At 44.7% G+C, this 27,154-nt stretch overlaps 1 protein-coding gene across 1 annotated transcript in view; it reads left to right on the top strand.

Annotated features, from left to right (window-relative positions):
• Window positions 1-392: 392 nt before the first annotated feature.
• LOC308324539 (extracellular serine/threonine protein kinase FAM20C-like) overlaps window positions 393-27,154 on the top strand; it is a 65,751-nt gene continuing 38,989 nt past the window's right edge. Inside the window, exons 1-4 of the mRNA XM_080776607.1 lie at window positions 393-1,768; window positions 3,377-3,674; window positions 7,183-7,361; window positions 14,936-15,014. Coding sequence (XP_080632733.1) covers window positions 1,321-1,768; window positions 3,377-3,674; window positions 7,183-7,361; window positions 14,936-15,014 — 1,004 coding nt within the window. The 5' untranslated portion in view covers window positions 393-1,320. The remainder of the gene's footprint in view (window positions 1,769-3,376; window positions 3,675-7,182; window positions 7,362-14,935; window positions 15,015-27,154) is intronic.

Raw genomic sequence — 27,154 nt, 5'->3', positions numbered from 1 at the left:
TCTACTGTTGCTTTCACGTGCACGCACGCAGGCAGGCAGCCAAATATAAGGCTTGATCGTTGTGATATTTAACACACACACCCCACCGCGTGCGCGCACGCACACACGCGCGCATACACACACACACACACACACACACACACACACACACGCACAGGAGGAGGAGAGGAGAAGAGAGGAGCGCCACCAACCATTCATTGCTCACACAGAAAGAGGAGGAGAGGAGAGGTGTGTGTGTCATAGTGCGTGTGTGTGCGTGTGACTGTGGGTGTGTGTGTGTGTGTGTGTGTGTGTGTGTGTGTGTGTGTGTGTGTGTGTGTGTGTGTGTGTTTTGGGGATAAGAAAGGAAGGCGAGTCGTTTCACGGACAGGACTAGTGTGTAACAACAGGCGGGGAGGAGATTTCTCTGCGTTGCACCTGCTCGGAAGGAAGCAGCGAGCGGTGCTTTCACCGGAGACTGCCGCTGCTCGGGTCCGCGTCAGGAGCGCTGCTGTCCGGACCACAGCGACGGGACACACCGGGACATGGATTATTGGTCAAGTCAAGGATAAGGACGTCCTCCATCCTTCCATCCAAGGAGGGATCTGTGCTTTCCCTGGCGGATCAACCTGTTTATATTTGGGACTATAATTGTGCGGTTTTGTCATCCTTTTCTTTAGCACGTTATAGGAGGACTGTACTCGTGTGAACCCCGAATGGACTTAATATTTTATCATCCGAGTTGTTTATTTATGTTATTATATTTTTTTAATGGCAGTTATTTCAAAATAGGGGCATTTTCCGTGTTCAGTTCACATGGGCAGGATTTATATCAGAATATAATGCCCTTCCATGCGAGGAGAAGAATCCTCGTTGCGTTTATAAAATGAGCCGTACTGTATATTATTTTCTCCTCCTTTCAGTTCAACAGATAAGGCACAAATCCATCGATATAACTGAAGCCCAGTGAGTGACCGTGATGTTCCTTCATGCTGTCCAGAGTGAAGAGTGACCGCTGTGTGTTGACCGGTCTGTCCACCTGGCTGGACATGAAGAATTCAGCCTAGTATATTATTGTTGTGAGAAGAACGGAGCAGAAGGCATGGAGTTCCTGCTGACATGACGGAGGAGGATTACCGTGTGGAATGAATGAACGATGACAGAAAACATTTGTAATTTTTAAATCCCCCTGTTTTCTCCACGTGTTTCAGGTCAAATGGTGTTTATTTGGGCTTGTAAAGCACATTTTAAAGACCGCTTTTGTTCTAGTTGTTTTGCGTGTATACATATAGAGTAATTGGCCCAATACTTACATACAATTTGATCCTTACATTTAAAGCAATGATTTTGTTCCGTAAATTCCGCGTGGTGCTTCTCACGGTGTTCCTGGTGGCGTGCACCATGCACATCATGGTGGACCTGATACCCAGGCTGGAGCGGAGAGCGGCGGGGGACAGCCCCACCGCCGGGGCCGTGGCCGGTGGAGGAGGAGGAGGAGGCGGCTGTCAGTGCGCGCTTCACCCGGCCGAGGACGCCCCGGGCTGGGGGAAGCTGCAGCAGCGAGCCGCCGCCGCCGGAGGGGCAGCGGAACACGGCAAGAAGAAGCAGCACACGGCGCTCCGCATCCTGCAGGACTTCAGCCACGGGGAGCCCAGCGGCTCCAACATCACCGCCGCCGCCTCGCGGTCACAGCAACACTCCCTGGAGAAGAGCTCCGTTCCCGGCCTGGGGGGAACCGGAGGAGAGGCGCTGAAGAGGGTCAAGCAGCTGATGCGGAGCGGAGGAGGAGGTAGGTGGTTAGGGGTCTCCGGCTGGCTGGCTGGCTGCCGGGTGGCTGGGCAACGATATAGGCTATTGATTGATTGATTGATTGATTGATTGATTGATTGATTGATTGATTGATTGAATAGGCTACTTTATTTAACAGTTTGCAATTGGTACAGAGGTACGATTTATATGCTACAATGATTGTTACAAACTATAAGGTTAATGATGAATTGAAAATGGAGGATCCTGATGAAAACAAGTCTTCAAGATTCAAGATTCAAGATTGTGTGGTGAGGTGGTATTGCTTAAGGTAGCCTACTACGCCACCTGGGGAATTGCGCCCCAGGAGATATTTACTAAAAATCAGGGTCTATTTGGTTCCATTTGTATGCTCTTGGAGTGTAATTTTATATAATATATTGCCAAGTCTGATCATCATAATCATTATATGGACTTGTTTATCTGTAAAGCTGCTTTAAAATATTGGTAGTCATTCCACTGCTCTAAAACAACATTGGCCAACAAAGTTTGACAGTCAGCCCTATAGTTGCTTTTTTTAGAAAAACAATCTGACTTTTTCTGAATTTCTGACTTTCATCTGGCCTATTAACATTTTTATAGACCTGGTTGCTTGTTTCTCTCACTTCAAGAAATGTGGCAACCCTGGTAAACAGTTTGTTTTGGTTAGCATGTGGATAGGTAGTTAGCTTGCAGTTAGCTTGCTAGTTCGCTAGCAGAGGCTGCATCTGCTACCGTCATATACGTGGCTGCTCCGCCTTCTTTTCTAGTAAGTACAACAAACGAAGTACTTTTAACGTGTTGTGGCTGTTTGTTTTCTGTCAGCACGGAGTAAAGCAGTGCTTTACTGCTTTCTTTCTCTCTTCTACACACACACACCCACACACACGAGACACCTCGGTCGGTGCACTCTGCTGGAGAAAATAAATCATTACAATAGGTTTAGCCAGACCATTTCTTTCTTTTAAACAATGTTTTATAAAATGGGAAAACTATTGGTGGAGAGGTTTAGTCTAACCCAGAGTAATCTAGTCAGAGAGTGGCGACAGTTGGCTCACCGCCCCCCCCCCCCCTTTTCCCCTCACTGTATATGTATCTTTTCCCTTTTTGCTTCCTATATGATGAATTCCTGTTCTGTTTTTTAACTACATAGAAGTGTCCATTTGTATGTCTCTAAATGTTTTGATGAATTGAACAATGTGGACCCTGTTGTAAACAAGTGTAATGCTTAATTGGGTCGTCCACTCACAGTTAACAGTCTTTGTATTGAGTTTGTGCTTGAAATGTACTGTAATTCTACAAACTGTTAAATACATATTTCAATCAATCAATCAATCAATCAATCAAAAGCTCCCATAGTAGGCCTAACAATGGAATGTGGAAGTTCTCAATGGGATAGTTCCAGCCATAGGAGCAATGTTTGGAACTATAGCCCATAGAGAGGCCTCCGCTTTGCTGCGAGATCAAAGCGTGTCGCTACTCTCCTACTCTACACTCCCATGTTATGCTTAGCTGTCATTGGACAATAGCAGTTTGGGGAGGGGCTTAGCTATATAGGTAAATTGTATACTCCCGAGTATAAATAAAGGTGATGATGAGTCCTCTTTCCCAGCTCTAGGAGGAGGAGGGGAGGATCGCACGAAGCCTCTCATCAGAGACTTGAGTGTCGCCGGCACTACGTGGGGCAGCCGGACCCAATCCGCGGGGGTCCCCGGTCGTGTTGCGTCCTCCTCGCGGCTGTCCTGGCTCTTCCAGCACCCGCTGTACCGCGCGGAGCTCCCCGCTGCGCTCACGGACCAGGACACACTGTTCAACGTCAACACCGACATGACCTTCTACTCCAAGGCCACCGGGGGCGCCGGCGCTGCCGCAGCCGCCGCAGCCGCCGCAGCCGGAGGGAACCAGGAATGGTAAATAGGATTTAGAAACCGTTTATTTTAACCCATTTAGACCTGAGGACGATTCTACAAATGTCTTCTAAAGTTTTCTGGAAAAACCCATGTTTCTATATGTCAGTGGTTCTCAAACATTTACCACTCAAAAGTGCAACATATTTACTGTAACCACTTAAAGGGACACTTCACCACTTTTGCAACCAGATCGTAATGATGTCTGGGAGACAAGAAACACTTTCATGGGGTTTTCATGTGGGTAATATGTGTTTTTAAGATATTTCAAAGTGTCAATGATGTCATGGACACTGGGCTCACTATTTTCCTGGACTACAATTCCCATAATGCTTTTGTGCACTGCTCCTCCTTGTGGATAGGGGGAGGGCTGTGTATGTGTTAAAGATGGATGAACACACATTCAGTCCACTAAAGGAGACTGAGCACTGGATGCATGAATGGGAGCGAAGTTAACGATAGCTCAGGGGACAGAGCTGCATGCGTGCGTGCGTACGTACGTGCGTGCGTACGTACGTAATTGTGTTTCTTGTGACGGCCAGAGGATGTGACAGCTCCAGTAGATTGTGATGATGTAAAGTAGTGCTGCACCATTCTTGCTCAAATGAGAATCTGGATTTTTATTTTCCATGAAAACATTCATTGTCTCCATAGTCTGTATAGTTGCTGAACATCGATCACTACGTTCAAAATGTGTCACCCGGAGTCATGACTAGACAACATCGAAGTGCTCTATACTTAGAGGACGATTATACAAATGTCTTCTAAATCCTGACAATTTTCTTAAAAAAAAACATGTTTCTACGTCAGTGGTTCTCAAACATTTTCATGTCAACGACCTCCAAAAATATATGTAATTGACCCCCCCCCCCCCTCCCGAAGCAAAGATTTCAGTTTAAAATATATATATTCAAAGATTTGCGACACATTTTCTCAGATTAAAAAAAATAGCAGATCTACAAGCTCATAGCACGGCACTCTGTGCCGCACTATGAGCTTGTTGATCTGCTATTTTTCAATAGCTAAACTATAGCATAATGCTACAAACACCAAAAGAGGAAAAACATATGATACGAGTAACTAAAACGAATCGGACAGCTAGCTACTGCTATACCATTCTGGCTCAAATTTAGAAATTAGATCTGTCAGACCTGTGTCTTAATCTAGATTGTGGTCTTTTTTTTGTTTGATTAATCAGTCTTTTTTTTTATTCATTCATCGTGCAGCACTAATATAATAAATAGTTATTGCGAGGACGATTTTCCTGATAAATGTTTACACCAGATCTGTGGAGTCAGTCTGGCTCATATCAGGATCCAAGGTTTGTGTTTATAGGATCAGATATAACATCTATAGAGCTGGGTTGTCCCATCCTGACTTAACCCATTCTGGGCGGGAACCCGTTTTGGTGTTAGCATCATGTTATGCTTTAGCTATTGAAAAATAGCAGATCTACAAGCTCATAGCGCGCCACCGAGTGGCGCGCTACGAGCTTGTAGGTCTGCTATTTTTGAAAAATCGAAGAATGACTGACATTTTTTAGAATCTGATCTTAGGTCAGAATGGGTTAATCAGACCAGTGTGTGTCCAGTGGAAACCTCGTATGAATCTGATCTCAGGTCAGAATGGGTTAAATCCTTGTCTGTGAGTCCACCTATCTATCACCAGATCTATCTATCCTTTGCACCAAAAAATAGCAGATATATCTACAGGCTTAAACCAAGTTGTAAAAATGCCATTCATAAAATCCACTGCCCTAATGTCCTCGCAAGCGCAGTAATACAAACGTGCGTGCGTGTTAAAAATAGCCAGAAGCAGGGGGAGAAGCCAGCAGTGAACCTGGCGGCCCGGCGTGGTCACATGCATACCTCAGTCACAATTAATTATTTCCCTAATTAAACGGACACTGTGGCAACAACGGGACATCAACGTTACTTTAATCCATTCTGGGCGGGAACCCCTGTTGATGTTTTAAGCACTATATGTTATGCTTTTAGCTATTGAGAAATAGAAGATCTACAAGCTCATAGCGCTGCACCGAGTGCCGCGCTACGAGCTTGTAGATCTGCTATTTTTGAAAAATCATGATTGTGGCACAAATATGGAATATATATTCTTTCAGAGTGAACGTTTTCAACTCAAATCTTTGCTCCTTTGTGTCTACAACATATTTTCAGGTGGGGTCGGCAGGTCAATTTAATATATTGTGGGGGTCCTTGACATGAACATGTTTGAGCACCACTGACATAGAAACATAGGGTTTTCAGAAAACTGTCAGGATTCAGAAGGTCTATATGGGTTAATCCATGCGTACTAGCCTATAATTAGTTGGGGCTAAAGTTCTCAGTCGCCACGACTGATTTCAGTCGTTTAGATTCCATAGCAGCCTGGCTGGCCGCCTTTCTTCTGTGGAAGCATTGCTGTGCTGCCACATGTTGTGAGCTTGTATAGATTGGCTATAGTGTGGTTTTCGTTGACTAACACTATGATGAAAAATGTTCGTCGACTACCTTTTTTCACTGACGAAAACGACATAATAACCAGAGTCATCTAGTAAGAGAGTAATGACACTCCCGTTGACTCTCATTGTAACAATGCAATGCGGAAGTGCTCATTCTATCTCAATGGAATAGTGCAGCCATAGGAGCAATGTTTGGAACTATCGCCCATAGAGATCAAAGCGTGTCACCACTCTCTTACTAGATTACTCTGATAAATAACTAAATACTTACTAAGCCATGATGACTAAAACTATGACTAAATATACTGTTGATTTTGTCAACAGATAAAAATTAGATTAAAATGCTAGGAAGGGACTAGAAATCCAGTATAAGTCATTTTACAATTGGTTGCATGCTGACAATAGCAGAGCTACAAGCTCACAGCACGTTGCGCTGTGAGCTCAAACAAGATTGAGATATAGTTTCAGACACCCTATATGGTCAATGACTCTATGTGATCTCATTTCTAAATTTGAGCAAGAATCGTTCATCACTAGTTGGCTGTCCAGTTCATTTAAGTTACTCTTATGTTTTTGCTAGTAGAGATACTTTAAGAGAGGTTTAAGTCGAGCACTTTGATGTTTAACCCATTTAGGGCGGGAACCCCTTTTGGTGTTTTAAGCATTATGTTATGCTTTAGCTATTGAAAAATACAATACAAATTGTAGATCTTTTTTCAATAGCTCAATATTTCATGTCAATGAACCCAAAAAGTATATATGTAATTGGCTGCCGACCCCCATCTGAAAATATGTTGTTCCAGGGACCCCCCCAGAAGCAAAGATTTGAGTTAAAAATGTTCGCTCTGAAATAATATTTATTTCAAAGATTTGCGCCACATTTTCAAGATTTGAGTGCCCAAAACATGCATTTTGTAGATCTGTCTTGATGAATGTATGATTGTATAAACAAATTCCTCTCCTCTCCTCTCCTCTCCTCTCCTCTCCTCTCCTCTCCTCTCCTCTCCTCTCCTCTCCTCTCCTCTCCTCTCCTCTCCTCTCCTCTCCCAGGCCCAGTGATGCTAACGAGGAGTACCCCCCCACGGGGGGCGAGGCCCTCCAGGCGGACTCGTATCCCAACTGGCTGCGTTTCCACATCGGGATCAACCGCTACGAGATGTACTCCCGACACAACCCGGTCCTCGATGCCTTGCTCAAGGACCTGGCGTCACAGACGATCAGCAGCGTGGGTGAGCCGGAATGATGATATTCTTTACAAAAAAGTTTTCTGAAAAACCCGTGTTTCTATTATGTCCGTGTTATACTCAACCTTTTTCATGTCAAGGACCCCCAGATTTATCTGTTTTTAGCCACGGACCCCCCATCTGAAAATATGTTGTTCCAGGGACCCCCCATGAAGCAAAGACTTGAGTTGAAAACGTTCACTCTGAACATTTTCACGATTTTTCAAAAATAGCAGACCGACAAAGTCGTGTTGAGCTTGTAGATCTGCTATTTTCCAATAGCTAAAGTATAACATAATGCTATAAAAACCAAAAGGGGTTCCCGCCCAGAATTGGTTAAAAAAATGAATTAACTGACTACAGCAGTGGTTCCCGAACTTTGTCATGTCAAGGACCCCCACATCGACATGTATTAGTCCGCGGACCCCCCTTAAGAAAATATATTCCAGAGACCAGTGATTCTCAACCCGTTTAATTTCGTGGACCCCCAGTTTAACATGCATTAGTCTAGTACAGACCCCCATTTAATGGTATTGACCCCATTTTATATTGTAAAATCAAAGTTAATTTAACTGAGAAACCCTAACGGGTCCGTTTGGTTCCATGTGTATACTCTCAGAGTTACAGACCCATAAGGGTCCATTTGGTTCCTAACTACCATTTAGCATGGGGACCCCCTGGAACTCCCTGAAGTACCCCCTGGGGGTCCCCGGACCCCACTTTGGGAACCACTGAACCACATGTGCCAACGAGCGCAGGGTTCAGAGCATATACTGTAGTTCTACTGTAGCTACAACCACTGAACTACATTTCCCAACATGTGCCAACGAGCGCAGGGTTCAGAGCATATACTGTAGTTATAGCTACAACCACTGAACTACATTTCCCAACATGTGCCAACGAGCGCAGGGTTCAGAGCATATACTGTAGTTATAGCTACAACCACTGAACTACATTTCCCAACATGTGCCAACGAGCGCAGGGTTCAGAGCATAATTTTACTGTGGCTTCAAGGACAGGTTGAACCATAACCATAAAGATAGGCTGTACCAAAACAATCAGTCCTAGTGGAGACATCTAGACTCTTACAGTACGACAAGCTATACCAAACATCATAATGTCGTTATTATATTATGTATCTGCTTGACCCAGTGCACCTGTCACTCATCTATGTGTGAGCGTATAGTTCATACTAATTCATACTGATTTTAACATGTTCGGAAGAAAGTTTTTCATTCATTCATTCGTTAACCCATTGCTCTGGGGAGCTCCACATCGCCGGCTCTGTGCCGTCAAAGAAACGTTGTTTTGACCAAAAATGTCATCTGGGACAATTAAGGAATAGGAGATACAGGCCATTGAAAGAAATGGATAGAATGGATTATTATGGCGACGGCAATCTAAGATGGACGATCCAGTGTTGTGCCAACAACACAGCTAGCTAACCGGCTAACGTGAGTAGCATTATGGGTCGCTCGATCAAATGCACTATAAAAGCGCAATTGCCGTGTGTGTGTGCGTGCACGTGCTTGCGTGCATCTGTGCGTGCGTGTGTGTGAGAGAGAGAGAGATAGAGAGTAGCTTTACAGCATCACACACAAGTACAGTAGGCAATACGTGTGTGTGTGTGTGTGTGTGTGTGTGTGTGTGTGTGTGTGTGTGTGTGTGTGTGTGCGTGCGTGCTTGTGTGTTCACACAGGTCTATTAATAACCCTCTGCCATACAGACCCATTCCGCCTTCACATTGATATTAGCCCCTCCCCCTTCACATTTATATTAGCCCCTCCCCCATCACTGCAAACATAACGCACCATTATTCATGCTCTAACACTGTGTGTGTGTGTGTGTGTGTGTGTGTGTGTGTGTGTGTGTGTGTGTGTGTGTGTGTGTGTGTGTGTGAGTGTGTGTGTGTGTGTGTGTGTGTGTGCGTGATCCACAGTTTGTGTGTGTTCAAAAGGCCTAGCACGTAATCAATTGTTTACTAAAATGTTATCCCTATTCTGGAGGGATCTCCCTCTCTTTGTCTCTATGTCTCTATGTCTCTCTCTCTCTCTCTCTCTCTCTCTCTCTCTCTCTCTCTCTCTCTATCTCTCTGAGACTCAGGTGTAGAGACTACATCTGAGACTCATGGCAGGTGTAGAGACTACATCTGAGACTCAAGTGTAGTGACTACATCTGAGACTCAGGTGTAGTGACTACATCTGAGACTCAGGTGTAGTGTCCATGTCTGTGCATCAGTAGATGTATTGTTAACAACTACATCTGAGACTCAGGTGTAGTGTCCATGTCTGTGCATCAGTAGATGTATTGTTAACAACTACATCTGAGACTCAGGTGTAGTGTCCATGTCTGTGCATCAGTAGATGTATTGTTAACAACTACATCTGAGACTCAGGTGTAGTGACTACATCTGAGACTCAGGTGTAGTGTCCATGTCTGTGCATCAGTAGATGTATTGTTAACAACTACATCTGAGACTCAGGTGTAGTGTCCATGTCTGTGCATCAGTAGATGTATTGTTAACAACTACATCTGAGACTCAGGTGTAGTGTCCATGTCTGTGCATCAGTAGATGTATTGTTAACAACTACATCTGAGACTCAGGTGTAGTGTCCATGTCTGTGCATCAGTAGATGTATTGTTAACAATATACATCTGAGACTCAGGTGTAGTGTCCATGTCTGTGCATCAGTAGATGTATTGTTAACAACTACATCTGAGACTCAGGTGTAGTGTCCATGTCTGTGCATCAGTAGATGTATTGTTAACAACTACATCTGAGACTCAGGTGTAGTGTCCATGTCTGTGCATCAGTAGATGTATTGTTAACAACTACATCTGAGACTCAGGTGTAGTGTCCATGTCTGTGCATCAGTAGATGTATTGTTAACAACTACATCTGAGACTCAGGTGTAGTGTCCATGTCTGTGCATCAGTAGATGTATTGTTAACAACTACATCTGAGACTCAGGTGTAGTGTCCATGTCTGTGCATCAGTAGATGTATTGTTAACAATATACATCTGAGACTCAGGTGTAGTGTCCATGTCTGTGCATCAGTAGATGTATTGTTAACAACTACATCTGAGACTCAGGTGTAGTGTCCATGTCTGTGCATCAGTAGATGTATTGTTAACAACTACATCTGAGACTCAGGTGTAGTGTCCATGTCTGTGCATCAGTAGATGTATTGTTAACAACTACATCTGAGACTCAGGTGTAGTGTCCATGTCTGTGCATCAGTAGATGTATTGTTAACAACTACATCTGAGACTCAGGTGTAGTGTCCATGTCTGTGCATCAGTAGATGTATTGTTAACAACTACATCTGAGACTCAGGTGTAGTGTCCATGTCTGTGCATCAGTAGATGTATTGTTAACAACTACATCTGAGACTCAGGTGTAGTGTCCATGTCTGTGCATCAGTAGATGTATTGTTAACAACTACATCTGAGACTCAGGTGTAGTGTCCATGTCTGTGCATCAGTAGATGTATTGTTAACAACTACATCTGAGACTCAGGTGTAGTGTCCATGTCTGTGCATCAGTAGATGTATTGTTAACAACTACATCTGAGACTCAGGTGTAGTGACTACATCTGAGACTCAGTCAGGTGTAGTGTCTGTGCATCAGTAGATGTATTGTTAACAACTACATCTGAGACTCAGGTGTAGTGTCCATGTCTGTGCATCAGTAGATGTATTGTTAACAACTACATCTGAGACTCAGGTGTAGTGACTACATCTGAGACTCAGTCAGGTGTAGTGTCTGTGCATCAGTAGATGTATTGTTAACAACTACATCTGAGACTCAGGTGTAGTGTCCATGTCTGTGCATCAGTAGATGTATTGTTAACAACTACATCTGAGACTCGGACGCAATGGATTTGCTGTAAACAAATAACGTATAATAGACTTGGTTCAAAAGCCCCTCGAATGTCTCTCAATCTCTCTCTATATACTATCTCCCCACTCGCTCTCTCTCGTCCCTCTAGTCTACGGGGAAATGGGGGTGGTGTGTGTGTGTGTGTGTGTGTGTGGGGGGGTTGTTCTGACCTTTTGCGTGCTCTTCAGTATGACTCATAAATCATACATACAGTATACAGTACGGAATGGATTCATCACTGTGCGCGTGCGTGTGTAAAGGGGGAGATGGGAGCTGTACGTGAACATATAGTACATACTGTGTGCTTTCATTGGTTCTCTGTGAGTGGACGATTAAATTAACAGAGACGTATATTGAAAAAAATAAATTCAACGTGTTGTGAGATTGGTAGATCTGCTATCTCCAGCTAAAAGGTTTGGGACAAAGACCTATAGACGCCTCCTCATTGGCCGCTGGGATTCATTGGAGCGACCTCATTGGCCGCTGGAATTCATTGGAGCGACCTCATCGGCCGCTGGAATTCATTGAAGCGACCTCATTGGCCGCTGGAATTCATTGAAGCGACCTCATTGGCCGCTGCAATTCATTGAATGTCGGCCTCCAAAGAGTAAAACACTGACTGCAACTCTGTCTGTCTGTCTGTCTGTCTGTCTGCATGCATGCATGCATGTATGCATGCCTGTCTGTCTGTCGGTCTGTCACTCCATTTTTTAAGTGGGTCCACTAACTAATTATGTCATGATCGCAAACGTTTTACTTGAAAATTAATTATTTGTAATAAATAAAAACTACGGCGATCGTGAAACATAATCATCACAATTACAACAGAGATTATACAATAATAATCCTGATGACAGGCCAGCCAGTCACGCAGACAGACAGACGGGGTTTGTGTGTGTGTGTGTGTGTGTGTGTGTGTGTGTGTATGTGCACATGTGTGCGTGCATGATGCGTGCGTGCATGCGTGCGTGTGTGACTGAGGGCTACTGGGGGTTAGTCAGAGGCTGCAGTGTACAAGTTGTGTGTGTGCGTGCGTGCGTGCAACGCGGGGGGGGTGTAACTACAGTGTATTACACTCTAGTTAATGAGCTGTAATAAATGGAATGAATCCCTCTGGCTGTGAGCCCAGTCCACTATGATGACACGAACCCCAGGCATGTAGACAGACAGGACGATCATGCAGTCATTGTCACTCTACTCTGTATTACTGACATTTGTGTACACAGCTGTCACACATTCCACGCAATCATGCTGATTACCAGTGGTTTGTATTAACCGGCCACGCAACACATGTGTCTTAACCGGCCACGCATGTGTCTTAACCGGCCACACATGTGTCTTAACCGGCCACGCATGTGTCTTAACCGGCCACGCATGTGTCTTAACCGGCCACGCATGTGTCTTAACCGGCCACACATGTGTCTTAACCGGCCACGCATGTGTCTTAACCGGCCACACATGTGTCTTAACCGGCCACGCATGTGTCTTAACCGGCCACACATGTGTCTTAACCGGCCACGCATGTGTCTTAACCGGCCACGCATGTGTCTTAACCGGCCACGCATGTGTCTTAACCGGCCACGCATGTTGGGAGCCACGGTTAGATAACATTCAGGAAGTGTAGTTCCAGACTCTATAGCATTCGGAGATTGAGAGGTGGGGGGAGGCATATATAGGGCAGGGAGAGATCCTGGATACCTGCAAGCATGCTTACAGGATTTTGGCACACACGCACGCACGCACGCACGCACGCACGCACGCACGCACGCACGCACGCACGCACGCACGCACGCACGCACGCACGCACGCACACACACACACACACACACACACACACACACACACACATACACAGCAGGGCGTTGCTGAAAATGAGAACTTGTGCTCAGCTACTACCCTGTGTAAATAAACACACACACACACACACACACACACACACACACACACACACACACACACACAAGAACACAGCTGTGGTCGGCCCACTTTCAATTCAACCTGTTAAGAAAGAATTGTTCTCATACCTGCATCTGTCAGCACATTGCACCTGCCATGCTCTCTCTCTCTCTCTCTCTCTCTCTCTCTCTCTCTCTCTCTCTCTCATATATTTCAAAGGAGCTTTTTTGGCATGAGAATACAGTCAGTCAGTCTGTCAGTCTGTCTGTCTGTCTGTCTGTCTGTATGTGCCAGCTGTTTAAGCACTACAATCACGTTCAGATTTTTATTTACAGGTCAAATGGGAGCTTTTCTCAGGACTCCATGTCAGATTGCACTTTTACAAATTGCTGAACTGTGTCGGTTTGTGTGTGTGTGTGTGTGTGTGTGCGCGTGTGTTTGCGTGCATGTGCATGTGTGCGAGCGCACGTGTGTGTGTGTGTGTGCCAAATCTCTTCTTCCACAAAATGTTAAAGGTTTCTTGACATAATTTCTTTTTAATGTATGTCATTATGTCATTATGTCATTATTTTTTATTTTTCGTTTTTTGACCTGAATTACACCCAAAGAATACCTGAACTTTGAACATTCAGTGGATTTTCAGATTTTTTGCCTTTTGAGCTGCAATGAAAAGAGGCAAAACAGTGAAAACAGCGACATCTGCTGGCAAATCTCATTGAAATATGTGACCGAGTACATTGGTTTGATAAACAAGGGGGCCATGGTCATTTTTCAGTTTTTTTTACATATTATGAAAGTAGTAAGTACATAATGTTATGTACTCTCGCTCTCTGTCGCTCTAAGTAATTAGTCTCATGTCGCGCAGCTGCGCATAGTTTCTCCCGGCGGATCCTGCCGGAAGCTGCCTATGCCATAAAAAGCATAGGTGAGTTCCAGGCTAACATAATGTAAGCTTTCATATGATGTATTGTTCATTGAAATTGGAAAAAAACAATAAGAAGATATGACCATCTGAAACCCCAAAGTACAGAATTTCCCCTGCAAAGATTCCAAAGATTTTATCACCTCTGGGCCCCAGGAATGGGTGTGACAATAGATACTTGTCTCCACCCCTAAGGCTTGCATAATCACTCCCCCACCAACTAACCGCTCCGGTGGCAACTATTCTGGGCGGCATGAGCTGGAGAACAAAGATAGCCAATCAAAACGACTCTATGTAAATACGTACAGGAATGTTCACACCCCCAAAATATGCCGATAATCTTTCATTACAGAGACATTTTTGCAATGCAATTACAGTACAACGACTTAATGACACTAAAACGACTTTCTGATGGAATAAAAACATTCTTTATTGTTCCAACTGTGTTAATGTGGCTAAAAACGAATATTTTGGTCTATTGGGGAGTTTCATTAGAGCCGACTTGTGGGTGAAAATACTGGAAGGGGTCACATATATGGGATTTGCAGGCTGTGACATCACACACAGTAGGCAAAAAAGTTTTTTGGGGTGAAATTGAGCTTAGGAAACCTAAACAAAATATAATAATAATAAGAAAATTACAAAAACTTTTTTTCATGTCACAATCCCTTTAAAGATGTGATTTAGATAACATGATGTTTAGACAGATGCCAGGTTCATTGATTATTATAACGGTGTAGGTTCATTGTTTACTATAACTGTGTGAACAAAAAGTGGATAAGAGTGTCTACTAACTGCCTGAATTAACAGTGGAGATAAGACTGTCCACTAACTGTCTGAATGAAGGTAATGAAGTGTAAATTGCTCTTCTTCCTCAGCCATGAAGTCCGGAGGCACGCAGCTGAAACTCATCATGACCTTCCAGAACTACGGACAGGCCCTGTTCAAGCCCATGAAGTAAGTACACACATGTTAAACACATCAATTCAACCACAGAGCTTTTTATATGAAGCACCGACCGGACGCTGAAACTATAGCACTGACTCTGGGTAATGCTGCAGGCAAAAGTCACAACGATGCAAAGCGAAGCAGCATCGTTGCAGTTTTGTATCTTTGCGGCTGAAGTTGAAACCATGCTGCTCAACATTAGTTATTTTCTTTTGAGTGGTGCAGCCACTCCGATGCACAGCAGTGTGTGTCCCTGGCTGGCAGGCTGGCCGGCTGGCTGGGTCTGTCTCTGGGTCTGTCCGTCCGAGCTCGGAAATAGCGTTATAGCGTTTGTTGACCAGGAAGTGTCACTGTTTTTCGTAGCTGTTGTAGCTTTTGCAGCAGCTACAAACGGGGGGGACATGTGTTAGTCCGACATACCAATAGTCCGGCATGTGTGGCCGGTTAAGACCCACCCGTGGCTTCCGATGTGTGGTCGGTTAACTCTTTTAGTTCCACTAGGTAACAGCAAATGTGTATAGTCAATGGCATTCATTGTCAATGGCTTCCATTGACAATGGAATATTTGTATCTCCATGTTGCTGGCTTCCATTGACAATTAATGGTAGACTGTTATCTTTGTATCTTCATGTAGCTGGCTTCCATTGACAATGAATTGTAGACTATCTTTCATCGTACATCATCTTATTCTGGACTATCATAATTTGCGTCCTTATCCTCGTATTTTATGTTTGTGTTCACACTACTAGGGATATATCGCAATACTTTCTCCCGCGATATACAGTATTGTATCGTCCTCGAGGCAATATCGCGATATATTGAATACTGTGATATTGATTAGTTAGTACTAGTAGCAGTAGGCTACCTGTTGTTGTGGACAGACAAGTTATGGACACGTTGCATGCAGTGTTTTACTGTTTGGAGGAGGCAACATTCATGAACCTATTGGCCAGTTTGTGACACAACAAAATCTTTTTGGATTTTTGGAATAACTACATACGTCCAGATTCAGCCTTTTATGGTTAAATGAAACCCGTTTGTCATTGGTCCACGGTTGCTATGCAACGCCTCCGTCACCAGTGAGTGTGAAGTGAGAGGCACTCTTATGATCGTACATCATCATGAATCATCTCATACTGGCCAATCAGAATGCCTGTTGCCACACATTTACGTCATATATTATATTACCTAACTTCTCCTTTCATTTTCGTGTGGGGACAAGATGATGTAAATTCTCCCTTCATTATCGATGGCATTTGATTTGTGTGTTGTGGACATTTTGTGGGGACAGAAGCTGTATATAATGTCCCGATTATGGTGGCAGAGTGACCGTTTGTAGTATATGGTGCAGGTCCACTGGTGCTGATTGAAGTCCAGACCATCGTGGTGGTGTCCAACTTGTATCTGATAGTCAGCTTGGGGATTCCTCCATGGATAAAAATAGCCTTCTCCAACACACAGGCTGGTATGTACTGGCTCGCCTCTGGAGCAGTCCCTGAAACCTTTGGTTTGGACCATCTGTGGGTATCAACGTCAAATGCATAAAGCACATTGTAGAGCACCCCGGCGTAGTATCCTCCCCAGATGTAAACTATATCTTCGACCAACACAGCTGTGTGGCCACAGCGCCTGGGTGGCCCCTCAAGGTGACCGTCTCCTCTTCCAGCTTTAACTGTAGGTAACTTCTTCCAGCATAAAGACACTGTGTTGAAGACATGGACATCCATCATCTTATTATCTGATATGTTGTTACCTGTCCCTCCACCAGGGTCGCCTCCAAAGGAATAAATGTTGTTCCTCACTGCTACAGCAGCACGAGCAGCACGACATTGGTATGGACCTACTTCTTTGGGAATGGACCAACTCAACATCCCCCTGTCTGTTTTTCTCTGCCTTTACGTCTGGTTCATCTCGTTCTCGCCATTCTTGTCTCTCTCTACGTCTACAGTGATTTTCAACTGGTCACATCATTTTATATCTTCCGGTGTGACATCAAACAACGTGACACAAACTGTTTCCATGCACGCCTTAACAACGCCAACTTGTGCAACTGTTCTCATCTGCACCCTTTGACTCCTCCCCCTCTTCTCTATATTAATTAACAATGCTTAATATTACAAAGAGAGAGAGAGACACAAATAAAAACCGTCTTGAAAATGTTCCAGTTCATACATTTCCAGCTAGACTACATACCAAGATGAATTAAGCTCAGTCAGTGGTCAGTCTTCGTCAGTATCGTTGCTATCGCTCACTGCCGACTGCCGTGCCAAGACCAGAGTCTCCACAAAGGTCTCGGCTTCCCGCGGGGATGAGAAGATCTTGTCCATGCCGTTGCGTTTAACACATAGAGGTCGAAGCGGGAAGATGAAAGTGACCAGCAATTCAAAGACGTTTTCTACCATCGCCATACCCACGTCATTGTTTCAGCACCTCCGCAGGCTCCTCGGGGAATATGTAGATATGTCGGTCTGCCGTCGTACTTCAGGGGAAGCTGCTGGCGGGCCGGCTGTAGCATTGTCTCCTTAATTTGGGCATGGCGGAGCCGTGCGATCATTACGCGCAGCCTCTCGATAGTGCTGCCTTCCAAGGTGGTGTTATCGTTCCACCTTGAATGGCTTGGAAGATATATCATCGCCCAATAGTTCAGGAATGCATTTCATCAAGACGTCTGTAGGGCTGCCCTGTTCAACGCCTTCAGCGAGCACAACAAATTTAAGCGCCTGGAATGAGCTTCAAGTGAAAGAACGTCTAGAGGCGACAGCACTACCGAATGAACCAGCTGTGAGGTGCCCCCGTCGACCTTGTCTTCTTGTCTCTTAGTCGGCTGGGGTGTTGTTTTTTATACGTTTCTTTGCTCATGGCTGCCAGTTCCCACCTGATGTCTTGTGGAAGTTCTGACCGTTCTAAGCCGTGCTGAATAACGACCAGCTTACATAACGTCTTGAGACTAGGACTTAACTCTAAGACATACATGTTATCACCGTATCCTCCAATGATGATGATACGATCTCCCACCATGCAACAGATGTATTCATCTGTTCGAGACGGGCCGTTCCGCTTGAGCATGACCTTCTTCCAGGAAAAAGTCTCTGGACTGAATTTCCACAAATCATTAAAGTCGTCCCAATCGTCGCAGCCACCAAATATGTACACCTCTCCATTGTAGGTAAAGTCTGAATGACACCGGCGTCGTTTCGGAAGAGGCTGTGCTTCCTGCACCACAGGTGTGTCCAGCCAGTGGTTGGTCTCTGTGTCAAACACTGTCATGGTGTTGTAGCACTCCGTATACAAGCCCCCAAATACAAACAGCTTTGTTTCGATGATGGTGACAGAGTGACCGTCTGTAGCGGGTGGTGCAGGTCCTCTGGTGCTGATTGAAGTCCAGACCATTGTGCTGGTGTCCAACTTGTATCTGATAGTCAGCTCGGTGATTCCTCCAAGGATAAATATGTCCTTCCCCAACACACAGGCTGGCTGGTACTGCCCTGCCTCTGGAGCAGTACCTAAAACCTTTGGTTTGTACCATCTGTGGGCGTCAACGTCAAATGCATAAAGCACGTCGTAGTGCACCCCGCAGTGGTATCCTCCCCAGATGTAGACTGTATCTTCAACCAACACAGGTGTGTGGCCACAGCGCCTGGGTGGCGCCTCAAGGTGACCGTCTCCTTTTCCAGGTTTCACTGCAGGTAACTTCTTCCAGCATAAAGACACTGCGTTGAAGACATGGACATCCATCTTCTGATGATCCGATCTGTTGTCTCGTCTCCCTCCACCAGGGTCGCCTCCAAAGGAATAAATGTTGTTCCTCACTGCTACAGCAGCACGATAAAGTTGGTTTGGACCTCCTGCTTTGGGAACGGCCCAACACAACATCGCCCTTCTCTCCGGTCTGTCTCTGGCTTTCCGTCTTGTCTGAGCCTTGATTCTCACCATTCTCGTCTCTCTCTACGTCTACAGTCATTGTCAACACGGTCCATCATTTTATATCTCCTGGTGTGACGTCACAAAACACGACATAACCTGTTGCCATGCACGCCTTAACGACGCCAAGCTGTTCTCATCTCCACCCTTTGACTATGTATTACTTCTGATGGCTGCCTTTCAGCAGAGCATCCGTCCACATGAAATAAATGGAATCCTAAGTCATTCCAGAGTTTTGCCTTTCATGGTTATCTTTGAGGGGCGCACAGCTTTTGTCCCCACAAAATGTCCCCAACACAAACATTAAATGGCACTGACAATTAAGGGAAATTTTACGTCATATGTAGACGTAATATATACAGCTTTTGTCCCCACAAGTCTCAATATTTGTCATTGACATTGAAAGGAAAGATTAGGTCAAATGTCTGCCAAATATGACTTAAATGTAACCAACCAATCACATCAATTCAGTTGTTCATGAGATGATGTATGATGATGTATGGTGATAATAGCGCCCCTCACTTCACACAGGTTCAGTTACAGATATCGTGATATATCATTGATGAAATATATTATATTGAATATCGCAATATCACAATATATCAAATATCGTTATATTATCGCTATCGAGTGCCTAATATCGCCACGGATATCGTATCGTGAGAGACCCACATTGTCCCGTTCACCCCAACTTAACAAAAACACTCACAGCTGTCCATTCATTGTCAATGGCATTCAATGTCTGTATAGGACAAGGTTTGTGTTTACACGCACCCTCAAAGCTGGACATAGGACGCTACGCCTACGAGCTTGTAGATCTGATATTTGTTTTAAATAGGTCAAAACGTGTCGCAAATCTATGAATATATATTCGTCCACAGAGATTTGTTAATTTGGTTGTCTGTGGCCAAATACATATAATTATTGTGCTCCTTGACATCATCATCATCATCATCATCATTTTTCGACCGTGTCGACATCATGAATTTCACAAATTTGCCACGCCAGACTTTCCGGTCCTTCATTGCCATCCCCAGTTCCTGCTTACTGATGCATGTGTCCCTAGCGATGACATCAGGGAACGACAGTTTTCTACCTCTGGTATGCTTTGAGGCAGGACTCCAGATCAGAAGGGAAGATATAACCTCATTGTCAGCTCTGTAGCAGTGGCCGGCAAACTGTGTTATTCTGGATTGGACTAGATTAGATTAGATTAGTCGATGGGTGGCTCTTCCAAGAGAGGTTTTGCTCTCTCATTAGAAGGCGGGTGTAAGTAACGTGACTCCGCAGGTTCCTCCTGCCTGGATCTGGTCTCTCTCAAGCAGAAACGATAAACCGGAAGCAGCGGAACAAAAATCTGATATCTCCATAATAATTTCGAGTTGTAGTCTTGTTAGGTTGGGTTTATATTTGCGCTGTGGCAGCGCTTCAATACGTCACCAGTCTCGCGTGGAACCCCCCTCTGGCGGCCACAGTCTGTCTGTCTGTCTGTCTGTCTGTCTGTCTGTCTGTCTTGGGTCTATCTATATGTACGACTGTATGTGTGCGTCTGCCAAAAAAATAAAATAAAACTATGTGTGATATGACTGGCTGCCAGGCACACACATGCACACATGCATGCACACACGCATGCACGCACGCACACAGGTCCAAACAGCAGGACTCCCCACTGTGTGATCTCCCTCCGGGTGGGGGGGAGGGGGGGGGTCTTCAATAGGCTGCCTTTGAATTGACTTCAAATAATCTTTAGGTGTTAATTAGAACGAGTCATGAGCGCAGTGGGAGTGCCTTCTGGGAGGGAGGGATGAGATGAGACCAGCCAGCAGCACATGAACACCGCGCGGAAAAGCTTGCGTCTCCATTTCTCAACGTTTTGATTAGATTTTTGATTTATTTATTAGATCCCCATGTGAGTCACAGCAGCTCTACTCTTCCTGGGCTCTTAACCATATCATCATCAAAAGCATTCCTTCCATATTATGATGACATACATTCACATCCACAACATTCATCCAACACAACAATACAACACAAAGCATGGTGGACCCTCTTGTAAACAAGTGTAATGCTTAATTGGGTCGTCCACTCACAGTTAACAGTCTTTGTATTGTGTTTGTGCTTGAAATGTACTGTAATTCTGCAAACTGTTAATACATATTTCAATCTCTCAATCAAAGTCCGTCTACTACATTTGATAGCTACTGTCGAGGTGAGGAAGGCTTAATTGGCACATGTTGGGGGGCAGCAGTGGATCAGGGATTGAGTGGCCCGAGTTAGTGTCGAAGTGTCCTTGAGCAAGTACTCTGAAGCCCTGATTTATCCCGACGTGCAGGTTGGTGCCTTGCATGGTTTTCTCCGCCATCGGAGGTGTGCGTGTGTGTGTGTGTGTGTGTGTGAATTGGTAAATGTAATGCACAATCAATGTAATAGAGAGAGAGAGAGAGAGACCTCCCTGCTTCTCTCTCTCTCTCTCTCTCTCTCTCTCTCTCTCGTCCCGCTGGTTTTTTTGTGAGTCTCGTTTCGGGGGAATTCCCACAACCGCACGAGTAGACGGTGTTCGTTGGTTCCCGGGCCAACTGGACTGTGATCAAAAGTGATGTCTCGAGAGGAGAGGAGCTTTGGAGCGATCGCTGTGAAAGATGTTGGAGTGGTTTATTGCAAGGGGGAAAGCCTTTACCGGGTGTGTGTGTGTGTGTGTGTGTGTGTGTGTGTGTGTGTGCGGAAATGTGTGTGACAAATTGTATGAATTTGAAAAAAGTTTGGCTCAGGGAGGAGGACACCCCTGCCATGCAGAGTCCAAGGCACTTTGGATAATAACATCATATCCTGTGTTTGTAAAACAAACTGAGACGTTTCTGTCCGAAAGCAACTCCAAATCTAACTATCTCTTTAATAATAGCAAGGATGAGAGCAAAATCCCCTAGGGTATAGGTACCCTCACATGTTCTCCCCGTGTCCCCTATAGGGTAGGTACCCCCACATGTTCTCCCCGTGTCCCCTAGGGTAGGTACCCTCACGTGTTCTCCCCGTGTTCCCTATAGGGTAGATACCCCCACATGTTCTCCCCGTGTCCCCTAGGGTATAGGTACCCTCACGTGTTCTCCCCGTGTCCCCTAGGGTAGATAGCCTCACAAAAAACATGCAGTAATCCTGGTCTCTAAACTAGTGATCGACCGATAATCGGCCACGGCCGATTATCGGCTTCGATATTCATGTTTTTTATTAATATCGGTATCGGTGGTAAAAATTAATAATCGAAGCCGATTATTATATTTTGTCATAAATGCGCAAAAAAGTACAACAACCACTCCACTCTCATTGAAAATCCGGTAGAGTACGGTTGTAAGGAGATGTATATAGCTTAGCTGCGTGTCTGTAACACCGAGGAGTAGACACACACAGAGCACAGCACGCTCTGCCTGCTCCTCACTCCCTCCCAGTTCCACACACACGGAGTAAAAAGAGAGAGGACCAGGGCTAGAAGGAGTAATACTAACCTTGTAACCATAAACATTGCTGTTTTCATCTTGCATTAACAAAAATAAAATCCACACTGAGAGGGACAGAAGGTGTAACAGTGGTAGACCTACATTAGCCAACGCTAGCTGCTATGCTAACGCTGCAAACTTACAGCAGATGTAAACGGTTCTTTGATTGTGTGTGTGTGTGTGTCTGTGTGTGTGTGTGTGTGTGTGTGTGTGCGCGCGCGCGCGTAACCACATGCTGTGTGCGTGCGTGCGTGTGTGTGTGTGTGCGTGCATGCATGCATGCGAGCCAACTGAATGTTTTCTAAAAGGACAACTTTTCCCCCCCATCCTGACCAGCCTATTATTATTATTATTGCATTTTGGCTATGTGCAATAACTAACTGCAAGCCAATGAAGAATGAACCAATCAGTAGCATTGTCAATATTTGTCTTAATTTCTAATTCATATTTATTTAGTTGACAATAATTTAACGGTAGGCCAGTGTTTTGAGACATACAAGGCTATTGTCTTGTATTGCTATAAAATTATGATCTTGAAAGTGACAAATTTCAGTGGTGGAGTAAAAACAACAAGGTCACATGGCTTTGGGGAGTTTGGGCAGCAGATCTACAAGCTCTCAACATGTCATGCTGCAATGTGCTGTGGGCTTGTAGATCACCAATTTGGATAAATAAACTGATTTTTTTTTCCCTGATTTTTTTTTAAAATAAATGTTTTAAGCCTGTGCCTGCACTTCATACAGCACTATGTTCCATATTCTGCTACAGTACATGTTTGCACTTTAATTAAATTAAAGCTGCATTTGATGGGGGGGGGGGGGTTGTTACTGAAAACAATGTTGGTGCTTCTTGCTTGCACTAACTTTTTATAAGAAATAAATGTTCTCCAATGCATTTAAAGGAATTATTGTGTTAGAATTTATGTTACTGTAAAAAAATTTTTTTTACTTAAATTAATATCGGGCTTTTTGATTCTCCACTAATCGGTAATCGTAAATATCGGCCAAAAACCATATCGGTCGATCACTACTCTAAACTGCCTCCCCCTGGCCAGCCTGATGGAGGGGAAAGGAACTGGTTGGAATAACGTGTTCCTTCCAACCAGGGAAACTCTCCCCTGTCAGGTGTAAATGAGCAACTTCAGGCATGAAGGAAGCATGAGTTCAAGTCCATTGCTCTCCCCATGTCCCCCATATATGGGGACGTAGGTTGACGGAGGGTGTATATGTATAGAGCCCAGGATCACATTAGATAATTGACACAGGGTGAAACATGGGTTACAACATTGTGGGATGAAAATGTAATTACAAAAAGAGAGCTAAATCAATAAGCTGATGGGTTAAACAAGCACAGATACACCCAGCTATACTGTACTGCGTCTTTGTCGTGCCTCGGAATGGATTCTCTCCCAGATAATGTCAGATGTGTTTTGACTCTAATTGCACGTTGGGTTTTGTAAAATTGCACGTTAGGCGTTCCCGCAGGTCCGTATTTAGCCCGCCTCATTCCGCCTGTCAACACTGTCTGCATGTCGCCATGTGTTGTTTAGAAGACAAACACACAGACATTTAGGAAGTTAAGAAAAACACACCGAAATACATTTAGGAAGTTACCAATGCTTTCGCTCCGTTTCCTCTCTCAGCGCCAGGATAAATACTCCGATGTTTAACCCATTTAGACCCGAGGCCCATTTTCAACCTTTTTCATGTCAAGGACCCCCAGAATTATCTGTATTTGCCCGCGGACCCCCATCTGAGAATATGTTGTTCCAGGGACCCTCCCAGAAGCAAGGATATGAGGTAAAAATGTCCACTGTGAATTTTCACGACTTTTAAAAAATAGCAGATCTATACACGCTGGAAGCGTGGCACTCGGTGCCGTGCTATGAGCTTGTAGATCTGCCATTTTTGAACAGCTGGTGTTTAAAATAATGGTTAAAGTGGTTAAACGCTAAGGCGACAACAATGTGTTTCCCGTCCTATACGGGTTAAATGAAAGGCCTGCATTCAAAAGTCTACTCGAGTTAAGTGGAATTATGAAAACATTGGCAGATGGATGGATGGATGGATGGATGGATGGATGGATGGATGGATGGATGGATAGATAGATAGATAGATAGTCGGGATGGACTGTTTTCCTAACTCAACCATCTGGTTGTTGGTGTTGTCGGCCCTCGCCTCACCTGTCCTGCAGTGCAGCCTCAAGTGGGACTTCAAAGAGCCTTTCATGTTTCGGGGGGTCCCTTCCAGCCAAATATGCAAATGCTCCAGTTCTAGAGGCCTGGGGCCGCGAGACCGCCTGCCAGCTATAGCTCCGCCCTGAAGCTCTGTCTGTCCGTCCGTCCGTCCGCCCGCCCGCCCGCGTGTGTGTGTGTGTGTGTGTGTGTCTCATTGTGGACAAAATATTAAACAAAGGCGGCAAAATATTCTTTCATTTTGGGTCTGATCGAGGTTAAATTAGCTAAAGACACGACAGAGCAGCTGTTGGCTTAATTTATCGCTGTCTGTCTGCGATCTGCATAGTGATGTTGTTCTCTGCCCCTTATAAGAATGCAGCTACACTGGTTGTTCTGTGTGTGTGGGTGTGTGTGTGTGTGTGTGTGTGTGTGTGTGTGTGTGTGTGTGTGTGTGATGTGTGCAGCTTCAAGACGAGATTAAAGTTTTATGGGTGTCTGTTATGTAATGTGGGTGAATCCAGGAGTCATAGCAGCTAAACGAGGAAGTCCTCTCACACGCTATACTGCAATGCGTGTGACCAAACTGGTTTGGCCCATTATGAGCGGGAACCCCTTGTAGTGTTTTTTAAGCATTATGTCATACTTAAGCTATTGGAAAATAGCAGATCTACAAGCTCATAGTGCGGCACCGAGGCTACAAGCTTGTATAGGTCTGCTATTTTTGAAAGATCGTGAACATGTGACGCAAATCTTTGAATACATTCTTTCAGAGCGGACATTCTTAACTAAAATCTTTGCATCAGGAGGGTCCCTGGAACTACATATTTTCAGATGGGGGTCGGTGGCCAATTACATCCATTTCTGGGGGTCCTTGACATGGAATATTGACACAGAAACACAGGGCTTTTCAGAAAACTGTCAGGATTTATAAGATATTTTGGTCTAAACGGGTTACAGTCATTGGGAATGTTTGCATTTTAGATATTGTTCAGTTAGATTGTTAATTCAACTATTTTTGACACCAATGCTGTGTGTAAAATGCTTGCATATGTATGTAGGAAGAGTATACAGTTGTATGTGTAGGCTATTAATAACTATGTTGCTCTAAATGGGATCCAATGCCTCCCTGCTTGACACTAGGGCTGTCAGTTCACCTCTATAATCCAATTCGAATTTCATTGCTTCATTATTTGTAATTTTCGAATATATTCGAATATTTACATTGTTTATTTTAGCTCATATTTAGCCTATAATAATACACGTGGCTGGCATGTCTTGTGAGTTTTGGGAAGTGCAAGGTTTTTGACAGGTCTGCCTGCTGTGGACATTGAAACCCTGACCATTACACACGGGCAGACGCAACGATAAAGTCTATCATTCATTGTGAAGCCAGCAACAGGTTGATGCAAACAGACGTGTACAGTAGCTGCTCCAAATGATATTAGCATTCGTCTGTGTCTGCCCGTGTAAACGCAGCATTGTCCCCCCGCTGCGGAGAGGACCGTTGCCCCGTCGGCTAGAATGCTGTCGGAAAAAAGGCCTCCTCCCGTGTACCATAGTGTTATTAAGGAGGACTCCTTGGCGTTAAACTAATGTTAGCTCCCATGCTAACTAGTTGCTACCCTCGTCAGAAACAACAACACCACAGATCGGGTGGAAGATGCTGATACCACTTTGCTTGTGCCCGTGGATGGGAAATTAGATTTAAAAGGCTATAGAAGCGTGGATGAAAGGCAAGCACAGATGTGCAATAAAGTTGTGTCATGAGACTGTATTATGATTTTCGTTCTACCGGCGATTTATGTCTGTGTAGTATACTAGACGTATCTATGGATGTGTTACAAGGGTTTGTGTGTCTGCGATTAAAAGAGTTACAGCCAGTAAGCCCGCCCACCCTGTAGACTGTCTCTGATTGGCTTACCCTGAAATCTGGCCCTACGTTAGCCAATCATTGACCTCTTCTGCGACGTGACCGGACGTGCACCTTTTCACATGCAGTGGAAGCGGCCGTGGAGATTTCACAGCGGTAGATTCGTTACTCAATACATTTAGTGAGCGGATAAAATAACATAAAACAAAATAAATATATTAAATAGAATTAATAAATGATAAAAGCTCCATTCGAATGGCAATTTTAGCTTTCGAATATATATATTTTTTTTAATATTCGAATTTCTTTCATATTATGAAATTCGTTCTGACAGCACTACTTGACACTCAGCATCAATGGGTTGGATTGTGCATGGGGTCAAATCTACTAATGATTCCCGAGCGTGGCACACGCTGCAGCTCACCGCTCCTTGGCTGCAGCTCACCGCTCCTTGGCTGCAGCTCACCGCTCCTTGGCTGCAGCTCACCGCTGCAGCTCACCGCTCCTTGGCTGCAGCTCACCGCTCCTTGGCTGCAGCTCACCGCTCCTTGGCTGCAGCTCACTGCTCCTTGGCTGCAGCTCACCGCTCCTTGGCTGCAGCTCACTGCTCCTTGGCTGCAGCTCACCGCTCCTTGGCTGCAGCTCACAGCTCCTTGGCTGCAGCTCACAGTTCCTTGGCTGCAGCTCACCGCTC

Source organism: Protomyctophum bolini (assembly GCF_963924005.1).
Source record: "Protomyctophum bolini genome assembly, chromosome: 11".
In the NCBI taxonomy this organism is placed as follows: domain Eukaryota; kingdom Metazoa; phylum Chordata; class Actinopteri; order Myctophiformes; family Myctophidae; genus Protomyctophum; species Protomyctophum bolini.
The sequence above is the reverse complement of the archived record's forward strand: the minus strand, read 5'-3'. Positions and strand labels throughout refer to the sequence as shown.